This window comes from Mustela erminea, chromosome 1 (assembly GCF_009829155.1).
Source record: "Mustela erminea isolate mMusErm1 chromosome 1, mMusErm1.Pri, whole genome shotgun sequence".
In the NCBI taxonomy this organism is placed as follows: Eukaryota; Metazoa; Chordata; class Mammalia; order Carnivora; family Mustelidae; genus Mustela; species Mustela erminea.
In genome coordinates, this window is record NC_045614.1 from 7,402,871 (window position 1) to 7,415,444 (window position 12,574).

The 12,574-nt window shown below is 59.7% G+C and overlaps 1 protein-coding gene across 1 annotated transcript; it reads left to right on the forward strand.

Moving 5' to 3' along the window:
• The first annotated feature begins 551 nt into the window (after nt 1-551).
• On the forward strand, nt 552-12,213 carry PIN1 (peptidylprolyl cis/trans isomerase, NIMA-interacting 1). Its single transcript, XM_032310531.1, has 4 exons — nt 552-682; nt 2,701-2,913; nt 10,566-10,676; nt 11,588-12,213. Exons 1-4 carry the CDS (start codon nt 625-627, stop codon nt 11,695-11,697), a joined length of 492 nt encoding a protein of 163 aa, XP_032166422.1. The 5' UTR covers nt 552-624; the 3' UTR covers nt 11,698-12,213.
• Nucleotides 12,214-12,574: the final 361 nt, after the last annotated feature.

The window sequence follows — 12,574 nt, forward strand, 5'->3', positions numbered from 1 at the left end:
AGGTGGGGGTATAGCTTTGGACATCTGGAGGAAACAGGTGGGAAGAGGGAGGATGGAGGAGCCAAATTTAGGCTTCTGGGTTCTTAGCTGCTCATCACCAAGGCAACCACGTTGCTACGGCAACAGCTAAGGCAGCACCGCCTCTTTCAAGTTACCTCGTGGGCTGCCGTCACCTCCAAACCACCCAGACACTTCCGCACGGGGGTGCGGGCCGCTCGGAACGGCTTAAGAAGGCGGGAATTACTGCCGCAGTAGCCAATCGGATGGGGCCTGCGGCGAAGGACGCAAAGGAGGGGTCCGGACTTCTCTGAAGCTCAAAGGATGTCGAGAAGGACGGGCTCCAGCCCCTTCCCTACCAGTTAGGGGCCGAGTGAGGAAGGAGGCGGGATCCGGGTGAGGCGGTACGGGGGCGAGCCCCAGGTAAACTGCGGGGAGGATCCGCCCAGTCTCTCTGTTACCCAATAGAAAGCCTGAAAGCCTCTCCGGACTGTTTGGGTGCCCAATGAGCATCGTCGCCAGGCCCGGGCGCGAGGCACACCGAGCCAATCAGCGGCGGCGGTGGGCGGGCGCGGGCGGCATAGGCGGTGCGGTGGAGGCGGAGCGGGCGCTGCGGCAGGAGGGAAGATGGCGGACGAGGAGAAGCTGCCGCCCGGCTGGGAGAAGCGCATGAGCCGCAGCTCAGGTGCCGCGGGGGTCGGGGCTGGGGCGGGGCCGCGCGGGCCCGCGGAAGCAGGGCTCGAGCTCGCCCCTCGGGCGCGGCGCCGTCGCCCGATTCCCGTGGGGTCTTGGCTCCTCCGCGTCTTCCCAGGGTAACGGCCCGGGCCCGTCCCGTGGGGGCTGCGAATCTCAGGAGCGGGGATGCCGGAGGAAACTGAGGCAAGGGGCGGGGCCGGAGAGACCCAGCGCGCTGCCGGGGGCGGTAGGGGGGCGGTGAAGGGCCGGTGATCCCGCTGCACTCCCCCGGGTGATGGCTCTGGCCCTGCGGATCCGGCTGACACCTTTTGGCCTGATGCACCTGACGTCCCCGGGGAACGTCTCTGCCCTCCGCTGGGCCCGGGGGGCACCCCCGGGGAAAGACACCCCAACCCCATGCTCAGGGCGTGGCCCCCAGGGTGTTACCCGGCCTCGGGCCCACAGCCTACTCTTGCTAACTCGCCTGCCATCCCCACCCCATCTCGTGCTGAGTTGGCCGCATCTGGCCCGGTGGTCTGCCTGAGGATGGACCCTGTGCTGGAATCCCGATTTAAGGCTTATCCTCGATAATAATATATCAGTAATAGGGCACGTTCATCTCACCGCCCAGCAATGCGCCAAGTGTGTTTTAAGTGTGTTCTCTCTGAATGACCACGACTCTGGGAGGTAGGTCGTTATTACCCCCATTTTGCAGGTGGGGAGACTGAAGTCGGAAAACTTAAAGAACTCACCCAAGGTCATTCATTCCAGGGCGGGGGCTGGATTAGAAGTGTGGCTGCAGAGCCCCCTGCCCTTTGTCACCGCAGACGAGTGAGGAGGGCCCAGCATCTCACCGCACCGCCTCCATAACCCATAAAAATCACAGTCACAGCAATTTCTGTTAATTGAGTGCCAGGCCCTCTGGTGAGCACTTCCCGGATAACATCACTGTTCTCCACATTAACGCTAGGAAGTTATGTCCTTAATTCTGTCACTTCACCCCCACTTTTCAGATGAGAAAACCAGGGTTCTGGGAGGCAGAGGCCATTGCTAAGGTTTTAAGGTCAGTCCCTTGCTCAGCTCTCCCCCAGTGTGCGCCAGCTCTGCTCTGTGGCCGCAATCTGCAGCACGAATCTCGTGCCCGGTTCTGGGCCCCTCCTGCCATTTCTGCTTGATTCCACCGTAGTGATTTTCCTCAGTGGTGACAGTCAGCTCTTCACGGGGCTGGGTGCGAGTCATCCATGCAACCCAGGCAAAATCTCAGCCCCTGGAACGATGCCTGGGCTCTCCTGGGTCCTACTTCAGTCTTCTCGCTTGCAGCCTTCCCTCCTTCCTGCTCCTCAGGCCCTGGGTAACGTCCAGCCCCCAGGAGTGCAGGGCCCTGGGTGTGGGTTAAGAACGGAGCTTTTGTGTTTGACAACCTGGGAGTAATTCCTGCCTCCAACCACGCGTGCCTGGAGCAGAGTGTACCCTCAGGAAGCATTACCAAAGATACGGAAAGTGAGGCCTCCTTTCTGTCGTAGTAGCTGTTAGACTCCTACAGGGTCCTAGCCACTACCGTTAAGTGTGGGGAGAGCTGTGAGCTTCCTCCATCCTTAGAACGACCCTGCAGGCAGGGACTGTTGTGATCTGCATTCTACGGGTGACAAAATCCAGGCCCAGAGAGGGTAGCTCACACAGTGAGTGACAGAGGTGTCAGAGCCAGATTTGAACAGGCAGCCCAGCCGCTGGGGGCGTGCTCCACACCACTCCCTGCCTGACCCCCCACCCGGCTTTCTCTCTCCTGTCACTCTGGGATGTTTTCCTCCTTGAAATCACCAGTAACGGAATTATTACATTGTCTTATTTGCTTGTCGGCTGCCTGTCTGTCCCGACACTGAGAATGTTAGCTCCCTAAGGGCCTGTGGCACGTGGTGGACACTGGATTTGTTGAACGAAGGCATCCCACTGGCCAGCACCTTATCTTGGCCTCGGGGTGGTGTCCTCTGAGCAGGTCCCCGCTGAATCCCTGCCTCCCCCCTTCTCCAGGCCGGGTGTACTACTTCAATCACATCACTAACGCCAGCCAGTGGGAGCGGCCGAGTGGCAACAGCAGCAGTGGCAGCAAAAATGGACAGGGGGAGCCCACCAGGGTCCGCTGCTCACACCTGCTTGTCAAGCACAGCCAGTCACGGCGGCCCTCGTCCTGGCGGCAGGAGAAGATCACCAGGACCAAGGAGGAGGCCCTGGAGCTGATTAATGGTGAGCAGGGCTGGAAACAGGTTGGGGGAAGTTGTGAGTGGGGGGAGCGTAGAAATCACACCAGACCCTGCACCCCACAGCCAGCTCAGCCGTCCGCATGGACTGACACGGAAGTGCCTAAACATGACATGAGCCTGGGCCACACAGCTCCCTGTCCTTTTTTTCTTTTTCTGTCTGGCATCTGAGGGCGAGCCAGGTTAGACAGGAAGGACCCAGCCTTGGGGGCTGGCAGACCTGGGTTCAGGTGGTAGCTATACCCTGTAAGCTCCAGGACCTTGGGGGACCTTGGGTAAGCTCCTTAAGACTCAGTTTTCACCTCTATAAAATGGGCATTTTCACATACCTGCCCCTCAGGCCCAGGTGAGAGTGTTTGGTCCCAGTAGCCCTCAGTAAGTGGGAGCTGTTGTTGATGGCAATGTCATCCAGCGGGTTCTGGAACACATAGGGTGGGTCGGGAGCGAGGTTGGAAAATTAGCAACGTAGAACTTGCTAGCAGAGTCAGTGAATTACTTCTGCCCTGACAAAGGAAGCTGTTCCTGTCTCTGCTCTGTGTTTCCTCCAGAGTCTAGAGCACTGGTGAGTACACAAACCTTTTCTTTAAGAAGGTCAGACGATAAATAAGTTAGATTTTGTAGGCCGTACGCTGTACAGGTCTGCTTTATAATTGATAGCAGCCTGAGATAATATGTACACAAGCAGGTGTGTCAGTAAAACTTTATGAAAACAGCAGCATTTAGTTCATTATGGCCGTCAGTTACAGAACCCTGTTATAGAGCCGCCTAGCATGGCCACCACAACCCCCATGGGGCTGTTTCCATTTAAATTAATTAAAACTAAGGCCTGTTAGGGATGGGTTCCTCACACTGCTGTACTTGCAGTGCTCAGTAGCCACATGGGGCGAGCGGCTGTCATCTTCACGCAGATCTAAAACACTTCCACCCTTACAGGAAGTTCTGTGGGACAAGGCTGGTCTGGATCTCATTGTGGTGTCCCCATTCAGGCTCTGCCACTACAGACCCCCAGACCTGCTTTTTTTTTTTTTTTTTTAGAGATTTTATTTATTTGACAGACAATGGATCACAAGTAGGCAGAGAGGCAGGCAGAGAGAGAGGAGGAAGCAGGCTCCCTGCTGAGCAGAGAGCCTGATGCAGGGCTCGATCCCAGGACCCTGAGATCATGACCCAAGCCGAAGGTAGAGGCTTAACCCATTGAGCCACCCAGGTGCCCCAGAAGTTGTGTTTTGATAGTAGGACCTACACCCCATAGGGTAGTTGTGAAGACTCTGACCCAGGGCAGTAAAGCGTGAATAACAGTTCTGGTGTCTAGTAAAAGTTCTCGAATTGCTAGCGGTCATGATGATTGTTGCTAGGAGCACAGGCCTGGCAAAGTGCACACTTGGTCAGTACTGACTGTTGTTCTACTGGTCCAGTTATCGCTTGGTCCAGGATTTGGCCTCCAGGATATTACTTACACCCACCCACAGCACCACCCCCCCGCCCCCGTACAATGTCTGGCCCCTGCGAGCCTCACACCTCTCCGTTATAAAGAGGAACAGAGTTCACATACAGATCCGGAAGGCAGATGAAAGAGCTCACCTCATGAGCTCCGTGAGGACAGGGACTGGCTCTCTTCCCTCCATAGTCCCACCGCTCTACACACAGCCTGGCCTGCCACCAGTGCTCACAGCCTTGTGTCAGGAACCAGCAGGAAGCGAGGATTCCTAGCAGAGAAAGTGGCACAAGTAAAGGCATGGGGCAAGGCCATAGCCAGGACTCAGGAAGGCCGTGTAGGGGGACTGCGATGGGATGAGAGCCTCAAGGGCACGTCCCAGCAAGGTTAAGGGGACCCCTGAGTGAGGCGAAGGCACTTTGCTCTCAGGAAAGAGCTGTGTGGCTGGAGTGTGAAGGGCCAGGGACACTGGAAGGCCCAGAGCCCAGGCCGGGAGGGTCTATCAGTGAGCAATGAGGGGGTTCTGCCTGTCCCAGGGGAAGAGGAGGAAGTGAGTGGGGAAAGCCCAGAGAATCACACGGTGACTTGGGTCTTCCCAGCTCAAGTGGTCCCTGTTCTGAGGCTTTGGGACCCACAAGAATGGGCAAAAGGCAAGAGACACTTGGAGACTGAGTGGTAAGAGGTGCCGTCGCTGCTGGAGGGGACTTGGGAAGAGGCGCAGTCTGGGGAGGGACTCATTAAGTCTGAGGGGTCCAAGGAAGAGCCGTTGGGGGGGCGACTGGGAAAGAGTCTAGATTCAGCAGAGCAGCCAGGCCAGAGATGGAGACCTTTGGGACAGTCTTGGCAAGAGATGGCCGGAGGCTGAGGCAGGAGGGCACGGGGAGATCTGAGCATGGCGGTCAGGCCACGGGGACCGCCTGGGAGGGGCCGGTGAGAGTGCCTCCCCGTCTTCAGGATGGACGGGGTGTGCTCTTGCTGGGCTGACGCTGTGGCAAATGCTGAGGTCAGCTTAGGTCTTGGAGATTGAGGATCGGGGAGGTGCTCCCGGGAGCATCAGGTGCCGGGGCCTAACCTAGGTCGGTGCAGACTCGGGCATGTTAGCAGCGGCTGGACACAGGGGCTGTGCAGATGGCCTGGGGAGAGCTGTGAGAGGACGTGCAGGTACAGGCAGTGCTGCTCGAGGGGCCACGGAGGGGTGAGGGGAGCAGATGCCGGAGAGGTCCGGAGGCAGAATCAGGACTGGGTAGCGGGTTAGCTGGGCGGGGCGGGGTGAGGTCAGAACTCGTGAGACTCCTCCTGCAGTCACACACAGACGGAGCCTGTGCCAGCCATGTGGCCCTGGGCAAGTGTCTCAGAGCCTTCCTTGGCTGCATCATCACAGGGGCAGGATGGCCGTGAGATGAGGGGCCGGCCAGCGGAGCAGTGGGCTCCGTGCCAGGCTCTTGGTGTCTACGTGGGGACCCCAGGCATTCAGGCATGTGTGGTTGGTGGCCAAGGTCAGGACAGTGCATCTGCTGAAAGAGCTCTGGGCAGCCTGATGGGCTCCACGTATAGACCATCCGGTGACCTTGGCCTTTTTACTCAGTGTCTTGAGGTGGGGCTGGGGTGGGCCCCCTCAGGGGTCATTAGGTGGCTCAGTGAGACAGCCCAGGCCACGGTGTGCCTCATAACCGGACGCTCGTGTGCTCGGTCGCAAGGTGGGGGCGTCCGGGCCCGATGTTCTCTTCCATGAAAGAGGATGTTCCCTCTGTCCTGGGCTTGTTCTGGGTAATCAAAAGATCAGGCTTGGGGCTCGAATCTCATCAGTACCCAGTTAGGTCCAGTTCTCCCCATTGCCCTGAGGGGACAGGCTGCCTGCGGTAAGAGCCAGCGCGTCTGCGTTTTCTGCTGAGGTTCCTTTTCCTCTGCAGCTGCTGGGCTGCGGCCAGGCCCTGTCAGGGATCTGAGGACCAGCTGCCTGTCATTGCCAGTGTGCCTAAGGAGACCAGGCTGTGGAGAAGCCCTCTCCACCTGTTCCCCGTCCCTCCACCCGCATGTGCTCAGGGCCTGAGGGTCCCAGGGAGGCCCCAGGGCAAGGAGCAGCTCCTCAGCACACAGCCATGCCCAGGACTTGAGGGTCTCAGGGAGGCAGCAATCCCCTCAGACATACCCATACCCAGGGTCTGAGGGTCAGTGAGCACTTTTGGCCTAGTGTCCCCACCCAAGGTCTGGGAGTCCCTTCCAGACTGCTGGCTTCAGGCTGGGTCTCTGGTCTCTGTGGGCGCCTCCCCCTGGATCTTGGGTGTTCTAGGACAGCAGATTAATCCCGTCACCTTTTTCTCTCTCTGGGCCCCTTCCCTAGTTTGTCTCTAAATCTTTTTTAGGGGTGCTTGGGTGACCCAGTTGGTTAAGCACCCAACTCTTGATTTCAGTTCAGGTCATGATCTCAGGGTTGTGAGATCGAGCCCCACATTGGGCTCTGCCCTGGGGCACGGAGCCTGCTTAGGATTCTCTCTCCCTCTCCCTCTGTGCCTCCCTTCCTTTAAAAAAAAAAAAAAAAAAAGAGTCAGAGACCACCCCCTTTGTTTACTCACTTTCCCCTAAATAACTGTGGTGCATTCACTCAGGGTTCTGTACAGAATACCATGGGCTGGGTGTCTGTTTGCCACAGTTCTGGGGCTGGAAGTCTGAGATGAAGGTTCTGGTGAAGACGCTCTTTCTGGCTGGTGGACCGCTGCCTTCTCACTGTGTGCTCGTCTGGGCTTTCCTTGGTGTGTGCACATGGGGAATGAGCCACGGAGCTCTCTAGGATCTCTTCTTGTAAGGACACTAATCCTGTGGGATCAGGGGCCTCCATTATGACTTCATTTAACCCTGATCACTTGTGTGAAGGCCCCACTCCAAAAACAGGCACATTGGGGATTGAGGCTTCTAAGTATGAATTTGGGGGGACACAGTTCAGTCCGTAACGTAGGGACGGACAGCTGGTAACTCTCAGGAGCTTGCTCTTGTGCCAGCAGGAACAACCCCTCCTGGGAGCCTTCCAAGGTGGGAGCTGCTATCATTAGCCCATTTTACAGGCCAGGCAAATAAGCCTTCGAGAGGCAGTCAGCCACCCGGGTCATGGAGCTCAGGAGGGGTAGACCTGAGGTCCGAATGCGGCATCGGTGGCCTGGAGTTTGCCTTTCTCAGCCTCAGAGACACACTGAGCAGGCCAGCCTGTGATCTGACCACAGGTGCCCTTTTGTCATTCAGCCAGTTTCAGGGTCTCCTGAGCTCCCTGAAGCGGGTGGGAGTTCCCTGCTTCAGACGGCGAGCTCCTTGAGAGGCCGCCCCCGGGTCTGCCTCCCTCATCCGGAGCCCCATTGGATGGGCGCTGTCTTGGTGAGGGGAGCAGGCAGGCCAGGGTGTCGTGGGGGCGGAGTATCTGGTAGGTGCTTCCCTTTTCTCCCCCTCTTGAGCCTTCTGATCTGAGGTGCACGGAGGAAAAACGAGGTTTCAGCGTTCCTGCCTAAAGAGCGGAGGGGTGGATGCCTCCCCCTCCTTGCCCGTGCCCTGTTTCTGTCTCATTTATTGATGGATTCCTTCAGCATTCGCGAGCACCTGTTCTGTGCACGGAGCTGGGTGCTGGGAACACAGCCATGACCAAGGCCAGCCGGCCCTGCCATCCCAGCGCGAGGCGGGTGACAGACACACAGACGGGGCACGGGCAAATGCAGGGAGGCACCTCACACAGCAGTCTGGGGAAAGGCTCCCGGGTGAGGCCAGAGGACGACGCATGAGCTTCCTGCGGGAAGAGACCATTAAGCAGTGGCCTCAAGGTGGTGGGAGCAGGGCGGGGCTGGGAGAGATGTCCCCAGGGGATGGGGGAATCCTGAGCCAAGGGGACGCACAGGGGTCTGAAGCTCCCCTTGCATCTTGGCTTGTGGCCAGCCTGCTGAAAATGAGCTTCTAGAAAGGAGAGATCAGAAAGGAGTGAGGTGTTTTGTTTTTAATCACTTGAGGATCCTATCCAAGCAGAAAGTTTCCCGAGAGTTGGCTGGTCAGAGGAAGATTTGGGCACTGTGAACCATGGCGGGCAAAAGCTTGGCTTTTATTTGATTTTTAGGCTGATATCTGTGTACCTGGGCTAGGCCATCTAGTCTCAGGGTCCCTGCTGCCCCTCTGTCCCAGTTCCTAGAGCCTGGCCTGGTGGGGCGGGGGCGGGGCACGGGGCGCAGCCGGTGCTGGGCATGCGCGGACAGGGACAGTGGACCGAGACCAAGGGGAACCCTATGTGCCCAGGATTCTCCAGCCCGCGAACCGAGGTCCAGACAGAAGGGAGAGGAGGAGGAATCTTGAGGCTTCCCAGGTGAGGCGGAGAGACGGCCAGAAGTCCAAGGAGCGGAGATGGGGGGGTGTCTTAATGTCGTCCGCCTCAGGGTGGATCACGGGTGGGTGCAGCTGGCACGGGGGGGCCACCGAGCAGCCCCAGCGGCGCATGACAGGCAGACATCACCGCTGCCTGCAGAGGGCGGGGCTTGTGTCGCGCTGGCGAGCCTTTCTGGCCAAGCAGCCGATCACACTGATGACCAGACCAGGGTGAGCCCTACAGGCAAGGGGGCCCCGGGATGGGCACATCACCCAGACACAGGGGGAACCTTCCCACTGAGATGTGCAGCCCTCATGGAAGGGAGAACTGTGACAGCGAGTGTCATCTCTCAAGGTCTCCGTGCCAGGCGCTGTGCTGCGTGTCCCTGTGGCCTGCTGGCAGGGGACTAATGGTTCAGAGGCAAAGGGATGGTCAGGACAGGACAGGAGTGACGGGAACCTGGGGAATGCAGGGGTGATGGGGCCAGCCGTGGAAGCAACCAAGCAGATCAGACACCAGGATGCTGGTCGCTGCCGTGTCGTGTATGGTTGTCGTCATGGTTTGCTGTTCATTTGTGGTCCTTGCAAGGTTTGCACTAGCTCAGCATCCGGCAGATGACCTGACTGGGTGTCTGGGCCTCAGAGCACAGGTGGATTAGCCAGCAGTGTCCCTGTGGTGCTCAGACAGGAGCAGTGGACGGAAGTGTCACAGAGGTGTTGAGAAGCCCACCGGCGGGTGTGACAGGAAGAGCCGCACGTTCAGTGTGGCTGGGTGGGTGTGCGGAATGTCCCCGGGAAAGTAGCTGCCTGGGAAGCCATGAGGGACCAGCTCGGGGTGAGGGGCCATTCTGGTGGTCGGGAACTGGGTGTCCTGGGAGCCCACCCAGTGGCTGCCCCGGTGGGCACAGGGACAAGACCAGTGAGAATGGTATTCGTGTGCTGGGCAGCTGGTTGGAGCAGGACGGGGAGTACTTAGGGGAAGAACAGATGGGCTCTGGCTCCAAGGGCTCCTGCCTGAACTCCAGAGCGAGTGGGGGCTCTTCTCCACCAGGCACACACAGTCCTCCTGCGCGCTTTGCTCCCCACGTGCTACCCCTGACCTCCCTCGCCCCCCAGGGAGAATCGGTCCCCAACAGGGCAGTTTGTGCCACACAGAGGGTGAAGCCAGTGTGATGCCAGCAGAGCCTTTTTGGGCAGCTGGGAGAAGAACTGTCAGCTGCTTCTGGGGCCACGGCCCATGGGAGTGACAGGTGTCCTACCTAAGCTGCCTCGTGGTCTCTTCAGGACACCCCAGGAAGCAGCCTAGGCCTTCCTCGCAGTTTCCGTAATGTTGAACAGCTGAGGCCCAGGGGCTGAGAATTCAGCCGACACCCCTGGCAGAGCTGGCCTGGTGCCCCAGCCTCCTGCCTTTCTCCTAGAAGCCTCTAGAAAATTTCCCCATCACCGCTCTGGGGATCTTGGTGGGGGCCCTGGGTCCCAGCATCCCTCTTCAGTGTCTGCCCTGCCTTCTGTTCTCCTCCCCAACAGGGCCTGGAAGTAGATTTTTTCCCCCAAAATATGTGTTGGGGGGTGTGCTATGAACATGCTCTCTTCATGTTATGTTGGTGGGGAGCGGCAGGGGGGGGCTGGAGGAATGGGTGTGAGACCAGCACTGAGGCCACCGCGGGGTCAGGTGTACCCGCATGTTGGGGGGGGGCGGCATTTGTGGACGTGTGTGAGGCGAGTGTTCACACGTGCGCATGGGCAGAGTTGGGCTGGGTTGCACGCCTTCCTTCCGAGTGAAGAGCCGTCCTCCACTTGGAGCCCTGCGCCCCGTCCTGCCTGCTTTTGATGCTACGTCTCCCTGTGTGTCCCCATGTCATGTGTGTCCACAGGCTACATCCAGAAGATCAAGTCAGGAGAGGAAGACTTTGAATCTCTGGCCTCACAGTTCAGCGACTGCAGCTCGGCCAAGGCCAGGGGAGACCTGGGTGCCTTCAGCAGAGGTGCGCGAGGAGCGGGCCCTACCTAGCTTTAGCGGAGCCTTTGTCCCATCAGTTGCGAGGGACAGCCCTGGCTACACAGGCGTTCAGGGTCCACTAGGTGGCAGCACAGTCCTGCAAGCTTCAGAGGGACTTGCCCTGCTTTGGCAGGGGGGCGGCGAGGGGAGGGGGAATGCTGCAGAGCCTGCTGCCGGGTGTCCTTCCCTCCTGCGGTGGGGAGTGGGTCTGAGGGTCTCTCTGGGCAGTTGTTCCCAGCACAGACCCAGCAAAACAGGTACTGGCTGCCATTTGTCCCTCCTCAGGTTGAGGAGTATAAGGCTGGGTCCCCGGAGAGCCCTGGGGCCTGTCCCTAGGAATGCCCCTCCCAGCGCCACCCTCCGGAGCGGGGACAGCAGTGGGGAGGAGAGAGTTCAGCTCAGCGGCCCTGAGTGTAGGCCTCTGGCTCGGTCAGTGGGAAGGGAGGAGCAGGAGCGGATCAGGCCACCTCCTCCTCCTCTCCCTCCTCCACCACCTCCATCCTGGGGTCTGCAGAGCATCAGGGAGGGGCCCAGGATGGGGTGAGGAGGGCGGGGAGAGCTGGCACGGGGCTGTCAGCCGCCTGCCCGCCCCAGGAGGCAGGCGGACGGATGATGCGGCAGGGGCTGCCACCGGGGGCCTTGGGAGGCGAGTTCATCACTGAAATGTGCCTCCCGAGCGCGCGGCGGCGGCTGCCGCTCTGCCTGCCATCCCTCATGCTGTCCCTGGGCTTCCTGGGGCCGCCTTAATGGCTCTGCCGCCCCACTGACAGGGCCATAAACCGCATGACAAATGAGCGTGGGGCTCGGCGCAGGTGGGAGCCCCATCTGCCCGCCCCACCCAGGCTTGGCCTGTGGCCGAGCCTTGACCCCCACGCGCCACCCCTGCCGCTTCTCCAGGTCAGATGCAGAAGCCATTCGAAGATGCCTCCTTTGCGCTGCGGACGGGGGAGATGAGCGGCCCCGTGTTCACGGACTCCGGCATCCATATCATCCTACGCACGGAGTGAGGGCTCTGGGTGGCTTAGGCCTGGCCTGCAGGGGCGGGTGGGGCGGAACGGGGGTGGCTGGGCCCACAGACTCTGCTCCCTGCTGTCGGCTGGCCAGCGGGTGCCCCTCCCTGCTGACGTCACAGTATTTATTGTTCCCAAAATGGCTGAGGGGAGCGCTTCGCCCTTGGGGGTCCCCCTCTGCCCCCAGCTGGGGCTGTCCCTGCCAGACTCTTCTCCCCTTTAGGAATTGACTTCAGAAGGGCAGGTGGGTGGGGAGGCTCCCGGACAGAAGGGGTGGGGATGACCTGTCCCAGAGAGAAGGCCTCGTCAGCTGAGCTGCCCTCTGTGTCCCTCCTCGCCACCCAGGTCCAGGACGGGGGCAGGACGGCCTTGTTTCTGGTTATGCTATATTCCTCTGTTCAGCTGCAAAAAGCAAATGATCCACGTGGGGCCCAGGCTGCCCACCACCTCGGGGCCCTCACTGGGGGGCAGTGCAGCCCCCTACGCACCCTCGATTAAACTTGGAACCACTACTGTGCTGTCCTGTGTCTCGTTGCCGCCCTGAAGTGAGGGGGGAGCTGTCAGGGGCCACCATCTTCTACTGTCTCTAGCGTCCCAAGTATCCAAGCTGCATTTCATCCCTGAGAAGCCCCCCTTCATCCTGGGCCCAGGGTGGAGGTGAGGGGGGTCCCAGCAGGGAAGTGGGGCACCAGTGTCTGTGGTCCTCAAACTTGGGTGTTTAAGAATGTTCTAGAATGCAGGGGCAGTGCCCTGACCTCACCTCACATATCTGGATTCAGTGGGTCAGGGTGGAGCTGGGGATCTGCAGGGGATCCTTGGCGAGACAGACCACAGCCCCCTGGCCCTGGCTGTCCTCTGCGCGCCCACACACCCC